Source organism: Heptranchias perlo, chromosome 41 (assembly GCF_035084215.1).
Source record: "Heptranchias perlo isolate sHepPer1 chromosome 41, sHepPer1.hap1, whole genome shotgun sequence".
NCBI lineage: Eukaryota > Metazoa > Chordata > Chondrichthyes > Hexanchiformes > Hexanchidae > Heptranchias > Heptranchias perlo.
In genome coordinates, this window is record NC_090365.1 from 4451620 (window position 1) to 4466172 (window position 14553).

The following is a 14553-nucleotide window of genomic DNA, read 5'->3' on the forward strand; positions in this document are numbered from 1 at the left end:
TGTTGGTACGTTAATAATCTCCGTAATAAAGTGTGTGCAGCCAACCCACCCGTTCCCCCCCTCCCCCCTGGACCCCCGCACCTCCCCCCTCCCCAGAAACATCGGTCTGTTTGTGTGTTCTGAAAATAATGCCCAAACATTGATGCTTTTGTTAAAATTAGTTCCACTCTGCACTTGACGGAGAAACAGTCCAAGGGTGGCTTGCATCTTATTAACCGATCATCTCCTTACAGCCCTCTTGCTCCCTCTGGTTGAATCGATTCATCTTTATCTCTGTCAGTTGGATATATCTGAACACGTTTGTATCTGTGAAAAAAAAAGAGCGGGTGAGGTCACTTTAGACACGTCCCAAACTTGACTCAGTCACCATCGTTTCCCCTTTATGTACCATAGTGGGTTCCTCCGTCATCATTTTCGTAAATCCTGCGTTTGTCCCCTCCCTCATATTTATAACATTTTGGGACACAGTACGCGACACGGCCTGTGGTAAGTGGAATAAAAACAGAAATTGCTGGAAATACTCAGCAGGTCAGGCAACATCTGTGGAGGGAGGAAGTGTTATCGTTTCAGGTGGGTGACCTTTCATCAGAACTGTAAGAACGTGGAGTTCTTACAGTTCTGATGAAGCAAGTACAGAGGCAGGGAAAGATAGGGGGAAGAAGGAGACGAGGAAAGAACAAAAAGGAAGGTCTTTGATGGGGTGGAGGGCAGGAGTGATTAAATGACAAGAGGGATGATGGTGCAAGGCAAGGAGGGTGGGAATGGGACAAATAAAGAAACAAAAGATGGGTCTAGAGGAGCTGTAAATGGCAACGGCAGAACCATTTCCAGCACCTGCTGTCCTAAAAAGAACTGGTAAGTGTAACGTGCTTAGGAGGGACACATGACTCTGGACCTATGGTTCCCAAAGTTCTCCACCGCTGGGGTTTTTCTCAGCTCATGTCTGGGTCTGTTGTCAACTCATTGATAGAGATTGATCGCCATGATTAGTCAACTCCATTATCGTTGTATCGTGCGATTACCAGGATGATAGAAGGAGAACCAGAGGGAGGGAAATCAGAGGGAAGCTTTGTGCCTCACAGTCCTAAGTACTCGCTGTAGGTTTGCTACTGGAGTCATTGGCGGTGGTCACGAACAAGCCTGGTGGCTCAGCTCCTGACCAGCAAAGACTTCTAGGCCAAGGTGGTGGGAGATAATTTATCAAAGGGGGAAAAAATTACACAGAAAATCTATTAACAAACATGAAATTATGCACATTGATTCAGGAAACAACAACAACTTGCCTTTATACAGCACCTTTAACATAGTAAAATGCACCAAAGCACTTCAAAGGAGCGATTATCAAACATAATTTGACACTGAGCCACATAAGGAGATATTAGGACAGGTGACCAAAAGCTTGGTCAAAGAGGTAGGTTTTAAAGGAGGAGAGAGAGGTAGAGAGGCGGAGAGGTTGAGAGAGGGAATTCCAGAGCTTAGGGCCTAAGCAGCTGAAGGCACGGCCGCCAGTGGTGGAGCGATAGAAATCGGGGATGAACAAGAGGCCAGAATTGGAGGAACGCCGAGATCTCGGAGGGTTGTAGGGCTGGAGGAGGTTACAGAGATAGGGAGGGGGCGAGGGCATGGAGGGATCTGCACACAAAGATGAGAATTTTAAATTCAAGACGAGCAGAGGGGTGATGGGTGAACGGGACTTAATGGAGTTAGGATACGGCAGCAGAGTTTTGGATGAGCTGAAATAAAGCCAACGATAAGGAATGATATTGTGCCCAAACAAGTCAAATCTCCTGGTCGTCATCTAGGAGTTGGGGAGGGTGGAGGAGTATCAAGACTATATATGAAGTACGTTTGGCCTTCTCAAGATCATCTCCGAGGATTAGGGTAATGCAACAAACATGAAGGAGAAACCCTAATGGCTTTGTCTTATCTTTCTGATCTCCTCTTGCCTTGTTTCTCAGCAAGCATCCTTCACTTCTCTAACACTGGATCCCTCTTCACCCCTCAATCCCTCTTCACCACCATTGTGTGGAGATGCCGGTGATGGACTGGGGTGGACAAATGTAAGGAGTCTTACAACACCAGGTTATAGTCCAACAGCTTTATTTGAAATCACAAGCTTTCGGAGCTTTCCTCCTTCGTCAGGTGAGGAAGGAGGAAAGCTCCGAAAGCTTGTGATTTCAAATAAAGCTGTTGGACTATAACCTGGTGTTGTAAGACTCCTTACATTTGTTCACATTGGCAGCCACTGCACTCCCACCCTCTGGAACTCTCTACCCAGTCCACTTCACCTTGCCACGTTTCTTCCTGTTTTCAAAATCCTGCTATTTGATTGTGCCCCCTCAATTCCCCGTCCTAGCCTCTCCATTCCCATCCCTTTTCCCAATCCTCGGTTACCCCTTTCAATATTCCTTTCCTCCTCATTGTAAAGTCCTTTTAAGATGTCATCCTGCGCAGGAGGGGGACGCTGTCTAAATGCAAGTTGTTGTCAGTTTAAAAACAAAAATGTAAACATTGCCGTGCATCCTTACCTGCGGGCTCTCGATCCTTTGCTTCTTTTAAGTACTGCAGGGCATTCTCATAATCCCCCAGGTGATAGAAGGCGATGCCTGCTCTGTACATGGCTTTGAAATTGTCCTTTTGTTTCCCAAGAATTTTCAAACAGTACTCTTTCACTCGTTCGTAGTTCACCAGCTCTGACTGTAGAAGGCACGCTGCCAAGGAAGGAAAAGGTGGGGTCAGATTCCGTGTGGACAATAACAAAGAAAGAACTTGCATTTATGTAGCACCTTTCACGACCTCAGGACGTCTTAAAGCGCTTTACAGCCAATGAAGTACTTTTGAATTGTTGTCACTGTTGCACTGTAGGAAACGCAGCAGCCAATTTGCGCACAGCAAGATCCCACAAACAGCAATGTGATAATGGTCAGTTAATCTGTTTTAGTGATGTTGGTTGAGGGATAAATATTGGCCCAGGACACCGGGGCAAACTCCACTGCTCTTCTTTGAAATAGTGCCATGGGATCTTTTACATCCACCCGAGAGGGCAGACGTCTCATCAGAAAAACGGCATCTCCAACAGTGCAGCACTCCCTCAGTACAGGCACTGGGAGTGTCCGCCTGGATTTTGTGCTCAATTCTCTGGAGTGGGACTTGAACCCTCGAACTTCTGAGTCCGAGGCGAGAGAGCTGCCTTAAAGGCACCAATGCTTTTCACCTCAATCGCTCCATTTGGCAGCGAGTTCCACATTCTCACCGCTCGAAACAGAAATCCTACTTAAACCAAAAAATTCTTGCATGATTCTCGATTTCTCGGGATTCAATGCGTAATGGGTGATGAACAAACAAGAAACCCTGTGTGGGATCAGACCCAGGTGCTTTCTCTCATTAACGATCAGACTATTGTTGTCTCCGTCACAGTCAGTGACTCGATCTTTTCTCTGCCATTTCCTTTTCTCAAGGCTGAACTACTCTCTCCCTGTCTCCACAGCAACAAGCAGTCTGGTCTTGTCTTGTCTCCTCACCTTGCTGCTGTGTCATGTTTGCAATCCTTTTGCATTTCGAAAAAGGTGCCTGAGACGGAGGCCGCCAAGGTTTAGAATTTTCTGACTGCCCTTTCGACAACTAATCCCCGCCTTTGATATCGGAGAAACCTGAGGCACTATTTAAAATGGAGGCCCAAATAATAAAAAAAATAAAAACAGTGAATCTGAAATAAAAGCAGAGAATGTTGGTATCGTAGAGTAGGTCACTCAACGTCGGCCAAAGAAAAGACCCTCGATCAGAACCCGTAACGTTACCCCTCCTTCAGGTGTTGACTGACCAGCCAATTTGCGCACAGCAAGATCCCACAAACAGCAACATGATAACGACCAGATATTCTGGAGAGGAACCGACACAGGCATGACGGGCCGAATGGCCTCCTTCTGTGTTTTGGTGATGATAAATATTGGCCGAGACACTGGGAAGAACTCCCCTGCTCTTCTCCATTGATCCTGTGGCACTATTCAAAAAAGATTTGCCTCTCAACTGACGCCACCAAACACATTTTAATGATCTTTCGTCTCATTTGCAGTATGAGGGATCTTGCTGTGTGCAAAATGGCTGCTGCATTTGTCTACATTACGACAGTTATTGTGTGTCAAAGTAATTAATCTTATGTAAAGTGCTTTGAAAGGTGACAAGGCGCTTTGTGTAAATGCCTCAAACAAAGTACATATCGATCTATTTGTCTTAAACTTGCTGACGTTATGTAGAGGTCCTTTTCCCAAATAATTTTAACCGCTAATACTCCTCCCACCACAGAATTCACACACAGACAAAGCTCGCTTCAGTTCATTTTATATTTTGAAATATAAAGCCTGTTTTCATCTCAGTTTTATCCTGGTGTCAGCACCAAGTACTCCCCTGTCCGCAGACTAAAGCTCCCTTCACACAGCGGGGGGCAAGTCTCACCTTTACTGCCTGGGTGGTAAACTGGCAGAGCGGATCGCCCGCCCGTTATAGAACCCGCCTGATTATCGGGTTGTTGGGGGGGTGGGGCTGGGAGCCATTCTGCCATTTTACAGCTCAATGACGCAGGCGGAAATGGTCCCCTGCCCGTCGACAGGAATTCGCAGGTCGGGCACAGCACAGGTTAGTTGCTGAGTAAAGCTCCCTCCAGACGGCCCCACTTGTAGGCCAGGTACAGGACAGGATCGATGCGGCCTAAAGCTCCCACAGCTGCGCATTGCCACCATTTTGTGGTTTTTTTTTTAACTTCAGAGTTCCGGTATTGGCGATTGCGTCACGTGACTCAACCGTGCTGCGCGGACTCTGGACAAAAGTTGGACATCTCATGGAAGGGACGATCAAACAGGACTCTTTCTCCCCCCACCCCTCCTTTCAAGTTACAGGCAACCAGCAAGAAAGGAAATGCACGGGGCCTGGGAAAGGACCTGGGAGAATGGAGAGGAACTTCCATATAGAGAATGTCAGCAATTCTCTTGCGTTTAAATAATCAGAAGCTTTAATTTCCCTCATAGTTCACAACATGATCCCAACCTCTCAATAAGATGACACATGGTTAAGGTGATTACAGCACAGAAACAGGCCATTCGGCCCAACTGGTCTATGCCGGTGTTTATGCTCCACACAAGCCTCCTCATCTCACCCCATTAACATATCCTTTTCTTATCATCCCTCCCACTGCTGTTTATATAATATTTACACCACCACTGAGTCACACAGACAGATAATTAAAATACCTTAGAAAACATTGTGAAATTCTCGAATTATGAAGCCAATTTGTGGTACTGGGTGGGGAGAGGGAAGGAATTTCAGAAAGTAATTCCATCCCCTACAATTGCGTAAATAGTGCCGAATAAAGACAATCGAGTTCAACTCTGTACTGACAAGCTGTATGAATGGAAAATAACGGCTACCTGGGAGCAATGCGAGTGAGCTGTTGGGATGGTTTTTGTAGGTACTTGGGAGTAATTACAAGGGTAATCTAATCGAGGGGTGCAGATGGCTGGCACAGAGAATAATGGATGCCTGGCAGGGACTACACAGCAGTAATCCAATTGAGGGCTGAGACGATAGAAAGCAAAGCCCCAGTATTAGATCAGAGTCCAAAATCACTGCAGGTTATCACTGCCCTTAGACTAGGCAGTACACATCCTGGAGCAGTTTGAATTAGTTTGGAGTCAGTTCATTGCCCAACTGTGGAGCAAGAAGCTCAGTATTCCCTCGATTATAGAAGATTAAGGGGGGGATCTAATTGAGGTGTTTAAGATGATTAAAGGATTTGATAGGGTAGATTGAGAGAAACTATTTCCTCTGGTGGGGGGAATCCAGAACAAGGGGGGCATAACCTTAAAATTAGAGCTAGGCCATTCAGGGGTGATGTCAGGAAGCACTTCTTCACACAAAGGGGAGTGGAAATCTGGGACTCTCTCCCCCAAAAAGCTGTTGAGACTGGGGGTCAATTGAAAATATCGAAACTGAGATTGATAGATTTTTGTTGGGTAAGGGGATTAAGGGTTACAGAACCGAGGCAGGTAAATGTTCCTAGTATTGTTACTTAGCTATTGTTATTGTGCAGAGTGGTGGGGATAAGGGGTAGGTGTAGGGGGTATGGGGATGAGAGGTATGTAGGGGCACGGGGGTTGGGGTAGGTAGGTGTAGGGGGTAGGTAGTAGGGATCTAGATAGCAATTAGAGACATGGGGTAGGGATGGAGGTGGGGGTAAGGTTTAGGGCGGTAGGGGAATAGGAAGTAAGGGTAAAGGTAGTAGATATAGAAATGGGCATTGCACGTAGAGGTAGGGCATAGGTGGAAGGGAAGTACGGTGTGGGATCAGTACCAAAGTTCTCCAGGCAAAACTGCATATAGACCAATGTATTCTAGGGTGTCAGTACACCCCTTATGCAATATTCTAATTCATTCAGAAGGCACAATTCTAAAAGGGGTACAGGAACAGAGAGATCTGGGGGTATATGTGCACAAATCTAGGAGTACAGGTTCATAGCTCCTTGAAAGTGGAGTCACAGGTGGATAGGGTGGTGAAGAAGGCATTCAGCATGCTTGGTTTCATTGGTCAGAACATCGAATACAGGAGTTGGGATGTCTCGTTGAAGTTGTACAAGACATTAGTAAGGCCACACTAGGAATACTGTGTACAGATCTGGTCACCCTATTATAGAAAGGATATTATTAAACTAGAAAGAGTGCAGAAAAGATTTACTAGGATGCTACCGGGACTTGATGGTTTGACTTATAGGGAGAGGTTGGATAGACTGGGACTTTTTCCCCTGGAAAGTAGGAGGTTTAGGGGTGATCTTATAGAAGTCTATAAAATAATGAGGGGCATAGATAAGGTAGATAGTCAAAATCTTTTCCCAAAGGTAGGGGAGTCTATAACGAGGGGGCATAGATTTAAGGTGAGAGGGGAGAGATACAAAAGGGTCTAGAGGGGCAATTTTTTCACTCAAAGGGTGGTGAGTGTCTGGAACGAGCTGCCAGAGGCAGTAGTAGAGGCGGGTACAATTTTGTCTTTTAAAAAGCATTTGGACAGTTACATGGGTAAGATGAGTATAGAGGGATATGGGCCAAGTGCAGGCAATTGGGACTAGCTTAGTGGTATAAACTGGGCGACATGGACATGTTGGGCCGAAGGGCCTGTTTCCATGTTGTAAACTTCTATGATCCTATGATTCTATAAATCATTGAAGGTGGCAGGGCAGGTTGAGAAAGTGGTTAAAAAAGCAAAAGGGATCCTGGGCTTTATAAATAGAGGCATAGAGTACAAAAGTATGGAAGTCATGATGAACTTTTATAAAACACTGGATCGGCCACAACTGGAGTATTGTGTCCAGTTCTGCGCACCGCACTTCAGGAAAGATGAGAAGGCCTTAGAGAGGTTGCAGAAGAGATTTACTAGAATGATTCCAGGGATGAGGGACTTTAGTTACGTGGATAGACTGGAGAAACTGAGGTTGTTCTCCTTGGAACAGAGAAGGTTGAGAGAAGATTTGATAGAGGTGTTCAAAATCATGAAGGGTCTAGACAGAATAGATAGAGAGAAACTGTTCCCATTGGCGGAAGGGTCAAGAACCGGAGAACATAGATTTAAGGTGATTGGCAAAAGATCCAAAGATGACATGAGGAAAAACGTTTTTACACAGCGAATGGTTAGGATCTGGAATGCGCTGCCTGAGGGAGTGGTGGAGGCAGATTCAATCATGGCCTTCAAAAGGGAACTGGATAAGTACTTGAAAGGAAAAAATTTGCAGGGCTACAGGGATAGGGCGGGGGAGTGGGACTAGCTGGATTGCTCTTGCATAGAGACGGCGGAGACTCGATGGGCCGAATGGCCTCCTTCCATGCTGTAACCTTTCTATGATTCTATCACCTCATATTGCTTCCACCTCCCGTGACAAACTTGTAACGTCACCCTAGTGTTACACAGCTCCAGTACTCTCTTCAAATACAATCTCCTTTGGATAAAATCTATAATCACAGTTGGGTATTTTTCGCAGTTCAAATGGGCACAGTGTGAAAATTTCACCCACCCACCATTGAACCTGACTGAAACCCGAGTGACAGATCGCACTGAGGCTAATCACTGGCATCTCCATTGATGCTTGATGCTACTCACCCTGACAGTTTAATGATCACAACACTGCCACTGTACGTTTATCACAACCAGCCTGCCTTGGAAATCCACAGTGACACGGCCAGAAATGATTCAACGGACATCAGAAGAAGGCAGACGCAGCTTTTAAACCCAATCCCATTCACCTGAACCAGCCCTCCGAGGAGCTCACAGTCATTGTGCAAATCTCACTCTCCATCACTGTGTATGTTTTGCGTACACTGCATCAATGATGATGACTGTTAAGAGTGACTGTGTGACATTAAGACATTCAGATGAAATTTCTTTGTCTGTTATTTTAATGGATGTGTTATTACTTTATTTATCATTATTGTCTTATTATATTTAGTTCAAATTCCTCTGTAAAGATTGCAATGGAAATTTGTACAATTATGTCAAGTGTTTGTATGCAGATAAATGGTTCCCCCCTCCTGATTCCCCCTTCTCACCTCACTCTCTGCTTTCCTTCCATAAAGCACATTTTGTGTTAAAGATACTGATATAAATGTAAGCTGTTATTGATGATTTGTAACAGAGGACAATCCCAACATTGAATATAAATCTTGTAGCTGGTAACTGAAAATTAATAAGCCAGTACAGTGTGTATTATATGCTAATAACAGAAAGCTTTAATTATAATACAACAGGCACAATAAACATTTGCAATTTTTAAGTGTTAGTGAGTTTCCACCCATTTCGTGCTCACATATGTTTTAATAGCAGCTCTTTCCACCAGCATGATCTCATTAAGCCATTATCTCATCAATAAATATTTTGGCCCTTCATTAGTCAGAGCTGGGCAGGAATCCAATAGAGAGATACAATGAGGTACACTGAGGCAGGGCCACAAACACACATATAAATACACACAAACTCACACAAAAAAACACACACACGCAAACTCTCACACACACACAAACTCACATAAACAAAACACACCAACTCATATACACAAACACAAACACACACACAAACTCACATACACACACACAAACTTATATACACAAACTCACACACACAAACTCATATACACAAACTCACATACACACACACAAACTCATATACACACACACAAACTCATATACACACACTCACATACACACACAAACTCATATACACAAACTCACATACACACACAAACTCACATACACACACACAAACTCATATACACAAACACACTCATATACACAAACTCACACACACAAACTTAAACACAAGCTCACATACACACACACAAACTCATATACACAAACTCACATAAACAGAACACACAAACTCACATAAGCACACTCACTCACACAAATACACATGCACGCATAAACACACGCCACACACACACATACACAAACATATAACCGTGCCCGCACACATGCCCGCACCCGCACACAAACATATAAAAACCCAGCCTTCAAGCAGCTGCTGTTACAGCAAGTGGAAAATCCACATCAGAAGCTGTAATAACAAAAAAGCCCCTGGGATTGATCCACAAGCTCAGTAAATAAACAGAGGTTCTGCCTTGAAATGTGAATTCATGCCCATATACAGTTTCCAACTCGGAGCAATCATAAACTGAGAGTATTTACATTTGTGCATTAAGAGCGTTACAGTATAAAGAGGTATCACAGAGATTGTAATGATGGATTCATTCCACTTTTCCGAGGAAAAATTACCATTGGTGTTTAAATAAAATTCTTCATATTGGTCTTTTAACCCTTACACTGCTGGAAGGTCCAGGAAAATTCCAGTCTCCTGGCCCAGTTGTTTTTCTCCAAAGTTTTCAGTTAATCCCCCATTGCACAGCAAGGTCAAAGATGACAAAAGCATATTGAGAATTACTGGTGCACTTACAGAATGCTGAGAACTTGAAGATCTCCAAGACCAACTTCCCTGTCCCCCGATTAAATTCCCACCTTTAAACTTCCAGATAATTAATCAGCTTCCCTCCACTACAATCTCTAGTCTTTCCTCACTTGCATACGCATATTAGAAAATAATAAAAGACAAAAACTGTGTTTATACAAAAGGGGAAGAATTTGTGTGTGATAGTGTGTAATGAATTGTAAACCTATTTATAATTTTGATTATAATTATGATTTTTTTGCACATGGAGATCTTCTCCCAATGTCTTTACAGTAGAGCTATAAATAGGTTGTATTAGTAACTCTTTTTGTTCCCCCATTTTAAAGTTACTTTCTTCCCCTTTTCTGATCGCCCCTGAGCCCAGTTGTTGGTCTCTGCCAATGTCCCTCTATAACAGCTACCTGGGAGGTGGGTAAAGACTGATTGATGGACTGAAGTCGGCCAAGCGAGTTTCTTTCCATAGCGGTGAGAAGGTGCCTCATCTCCACTCTGGCTCCTTCCCATTGCTGGCTGAAACCTAGAATTGACCCACAAAAAGGTGAGCGTACAAAAGGTAGGTGGGATGTTGGGTCATGTGCCCCGTGGCAACTGAGACTTGGTTTTGATCCCCTTCAGGAGTCTGTCTTTATCGTAAATTTGCATGTAGGTTTATTCTGTCATCAGTGTGTAAAGGCACTCTTTTTACCAGGTTTATAGTATGGTTACACATAAAACACAAAGCCTTGGCTCAGTGGATAGCACTCAACCCTCTGAGACAGAAGGTCATAGTTTCAAGCCCCACTCCAGAGACTTGAGCACATAATCAAGGCTGACACTCCAGGGCAGTACTGAGGGAGTGCTGCACTGTTGGAGGTGCCGTCTCTTAGATGAGACATTAAACCCTGTCTGCCCTCTCAGGTGGATGTAAAAGATCCCATGGCACTATTTTGAAGCAGAGCAGGGGAGTTCTCCCCGGTGTCCTGGCCAATATTTATCCCTCAACCAACATCACTAAAACAGATTATCTGGTCATTATCACATTGCCATTTGTGGGAGCTTGCTGTGTGCAAATTGGCTGCCGCGTTTCCTACATTACAACAGTGACACCTCAAAAAGCACTTAATTGGCTGTAAAGCACTTTGGGACCTCCTGAGATTGTGAAAGGTGCTATAGAAATGCAAGTTCTTCTTCTTCTTCAAAGGAAACAACCTCCTCTCATGTGGGAGTATCACGGTTACAAAGTTCTACCTTATCACTGTACACTAAAGCACCACACATTGCTACCTGACCACTTCAGCCCTCATATTACCTGTCGGCTAAGCATCAGTCTTTCCTTATAAGACATGATTGACCAGTTTTCTAAAACCAGTTTTCTGATTGTTATAAATAAGTCTAGAGATTATAGTCATTGCTGTGTTATTGACATTACAAATACAAAATTTAACAGATCACAGTTAAATCAATAGAAATATCATGATTGGATATTGCAGGACTGTAAAATCCCTGCTATAATTATGCAGAACACTGATTTTTGAATTGTAACTTCACCTCTACACTATGGTGTAAATGATGGTGCAACTTCCATTATAAATTAAAGTAATCCAATCATCTTCCACATTCTGGTCGCCACAAAGCACGGACTCATGAGGCATGGGTCCATGTTGTCTCTTCTATCTCGCCCAGTGTCTGTCCTGTTGTGAGAGTCTGGGCTGTGAGCGTCAGCAGGTAGTTCGACACAGCTGATTCAAGTCTCACCCTCATCGGATGTCCAAACATGCACATATTTCAATCAAAAACACTGTATTGCGATGGGGAGTGAGAACCCTGGATGGTTTTGCCCTCCCTAGCTTGGGGCATTGAGGCCAATTGTAACACACTAACTGATGCCCCCGCTGAGGTCAGTTAACTTGGTTCCACTGGGGACTGAAACTGGGATCTTTATGTTCTGTATTTCTCAGTATTATACCAGTTGGTACATTTACTCACTAAGACATTGAGGCAGCAAAAGCAATTGATTTTTACTTTTATTTATCAGTGAACAGTGTGTAATTAAATGGCTATGAGAGAGGCAGGAGTGTCCATTTGTACCATTCTGGTGATGATTTTGGATTTGCCTTTATCTCATTTAAATGCATGTTTAGACCTCCTGATACACACATTCATTTATTGTTGCTGAGATGGCTGCTAGCTAGGAGGGTACAGCAAGGCAGTAACACAATGAATGGTTCCATTTGTAACCATCTTCTGAACCCCGAGATTGGAATACGGCCTCGAAACAAAATAAATCCCATCAAGATTTGTGAAATCAAAATTGGAGTGGTTTATAAATGCCATTTGAATCCTAAGATTATAATACGTCCTCCATTGAGATGATTAGTCAATAAAATATATATTTTTGTATGATATTTTCCAATTAATGTTTTTCACTAGTTCTCCAATGAGTAAATGGACTATCCAGTATGATACTGAGCTTTACAGGCAGGCAGTCCCAAGATTCAACACTGTTATACTGTTGTTCTCAGTTGAGGTGTTAGTGGGGAAACTACAACTGGTCTCCATTTTCTTGGGACAGGAAAGGATAAATCAGCAGGATTGTCATCCAGACCATCTAGTGACCCATTCTGTGTGTGAACGTTAGGTTTGGCCAAGATTAAGTTCAGCCGTGATAACCCCAATGATCTAATAACCTGCTAGTCCTCATTACTAGGCTAACACATGAAGAATCGACACTTGGGCGAGATACTGACTGGAGAGTTACCTCAGCTTGAGCTAGGGTCCTCGGGAAAGAAGGATAAAACATCGGGAGTGATTTCCAAACTGAATATTCCCTGGAGGACATCACAGTGCTCTGTGATATCATTACTGCAGGTTTATCAGGAATGGTAAATTACAATGAGATCCCATACATCATATAGGATTATATACAACATAACACATAGGCTGGAATACATTAGATAACAGCGACACACCACAAGTTCCAAATAATAATCATTTAATGGTGATTTACAATTGCAAAGCATTCCCAACTCAGATTATTCAATATTATATTATATACACAGGTAGAGGTTGTGGCCAGTTTAATGCCATTTTCGTGTTCTTTTTTGCCTGGTGGATGCCATAATGAACAGCAATTGCATCAGGGTGATTTGAAGTGCTACTAAACTACATGATTTGAACTGCAGTAATATCAGATTTTATTTCATTCTATGCTACAAGGAATATTATATAACCAGAGACGATGTTTTTTCACGGTATGACACTCTTGTATCCATTAACTCATAACTCAGCATCTTTCTGATGCGTGACCAGCAGTGATATACAATTAGGGTCGTACAGGGTATATTTCAGGGGTCCCGCAGGAATCCAGAGACTGATGTTGGCCTTTCAAATTGTGGAATCCCTGGAACTCAGCATCCTTAGGAAGATATCCCACATATCCTGTGTACAAGTCACTCATTGTAGAATTTTTACAGGAATTCTCAAGCTCTCCTAGCTGCATAATATCATTTCACACGTGAAATTCCTTTTGCAGAGATGCGAATATTAGTTACAGAAGGGACTCAATTGCTGGATAGATCCAGGTCATAAATCCAATGAATTTTGGGACGGTCGGTGAGATGATGTTAAATGTCCAGTGAAACCTCTTTTAAACTGGTAAATTAATAAAGGGGGTTTATAGTGAATATAATCTGTGGTTCTTGCAACAATGACCCCAAAATATTGCTCAACTCAAATTGTTTGTGGGTTTAATGGACAATTAGGATCTGAAGGAGGTTTATGTAACTAGCAAACTCACGTAAATAAAATTATATAAAATGACAGTGCTCACCCGCTAAACTATCGTAACAGTCGATCTCGGTGCTTTCGATAAGTCGTTTCTGCTCCTCGGTTAGTCTGCTGTGTGCTTTGCTCAATGCACTCACTTCTGGACCCGAAGCCTCGATGATCCGCATCCCTTTGAGCTGCAGCAGCGCCCGGTGATACTTCCCGATCGCCTCCCGGAATTTCTTCTCCTTGTAACACTGGTTCCCTTCGATCTTGAAGCCCACCGCCTTCTGGATCTTGCAGCCGCTGTCCGACTCCCCGTCCCTGTGGTAGGCTGATGGGTTCCTGGGGTCCGGGAAGCCCGGCGCAGCCCTCAGAGGATCCCGGCTGCTGGCTGAAGGCTGGCCCGCTCCCCTCGCTCCCGTCCCGGGCTGCCTCTTGGCGATGCCCCCTAGACTGATGCTCTGCGTTTTCAGGGGATTTTTGGCTTCCATTTCTCTCACAGGCAGACCATTTTGTGCCAGATCCGAAACCTGTCGCCTCTTGATGGTTTGTAGCAATTTGCTGTGCATAAATAAGGGCGTCTGTCTGTGTGATTTAACCCCTGTAATTGGTGAGATCCTGTAACACAAGCTGTCCTTCAGCACCATGGAGAGCGCAGGCTTACAGCGCGCAGCTCCCAGGGCAATCTTACTGCATCAGCGCCCGTTTCTCCCCATTAACCCTTGAAGGTATTTAACCCCTCCCTCCTCCCCCCCACCAAAAAAACACACTCACACACAGGGTTGATGCAACCCACGAAGGAATTGCTGTAA

General features: G+C 43.9%; 1 protein-coding gene across 1 annotated transcript; it reads right to left on the reverse strand.

Moving 5' to 3' along the window:
• Window positions 1–109: 109 nt before the first annotated feature.
• On the reverse strand, window positions 110–14450 carry ttc9b (tetratricopeptide repeat domain 9B). The gene is made up of 3 exons (XM_067974755.1): window positions 13803–14450; window positions 2529–2711; window positions 110–306 (listed from the first exon to the last, which is right to left on the reverse strand). Exons 1-3 carry the CDS (start codon window positions 14386–14388, stop codon window positions 212–214), a joined length of 864 nt encoding a protein of 287 aa, XP_067830856.1. The 5' UTR covers window positions 14389–14450; the 3' UTR covers window positions 110–211.
• Between the last annotated feature and the right edge of the window lie 103 nt (window positions 14451–14553).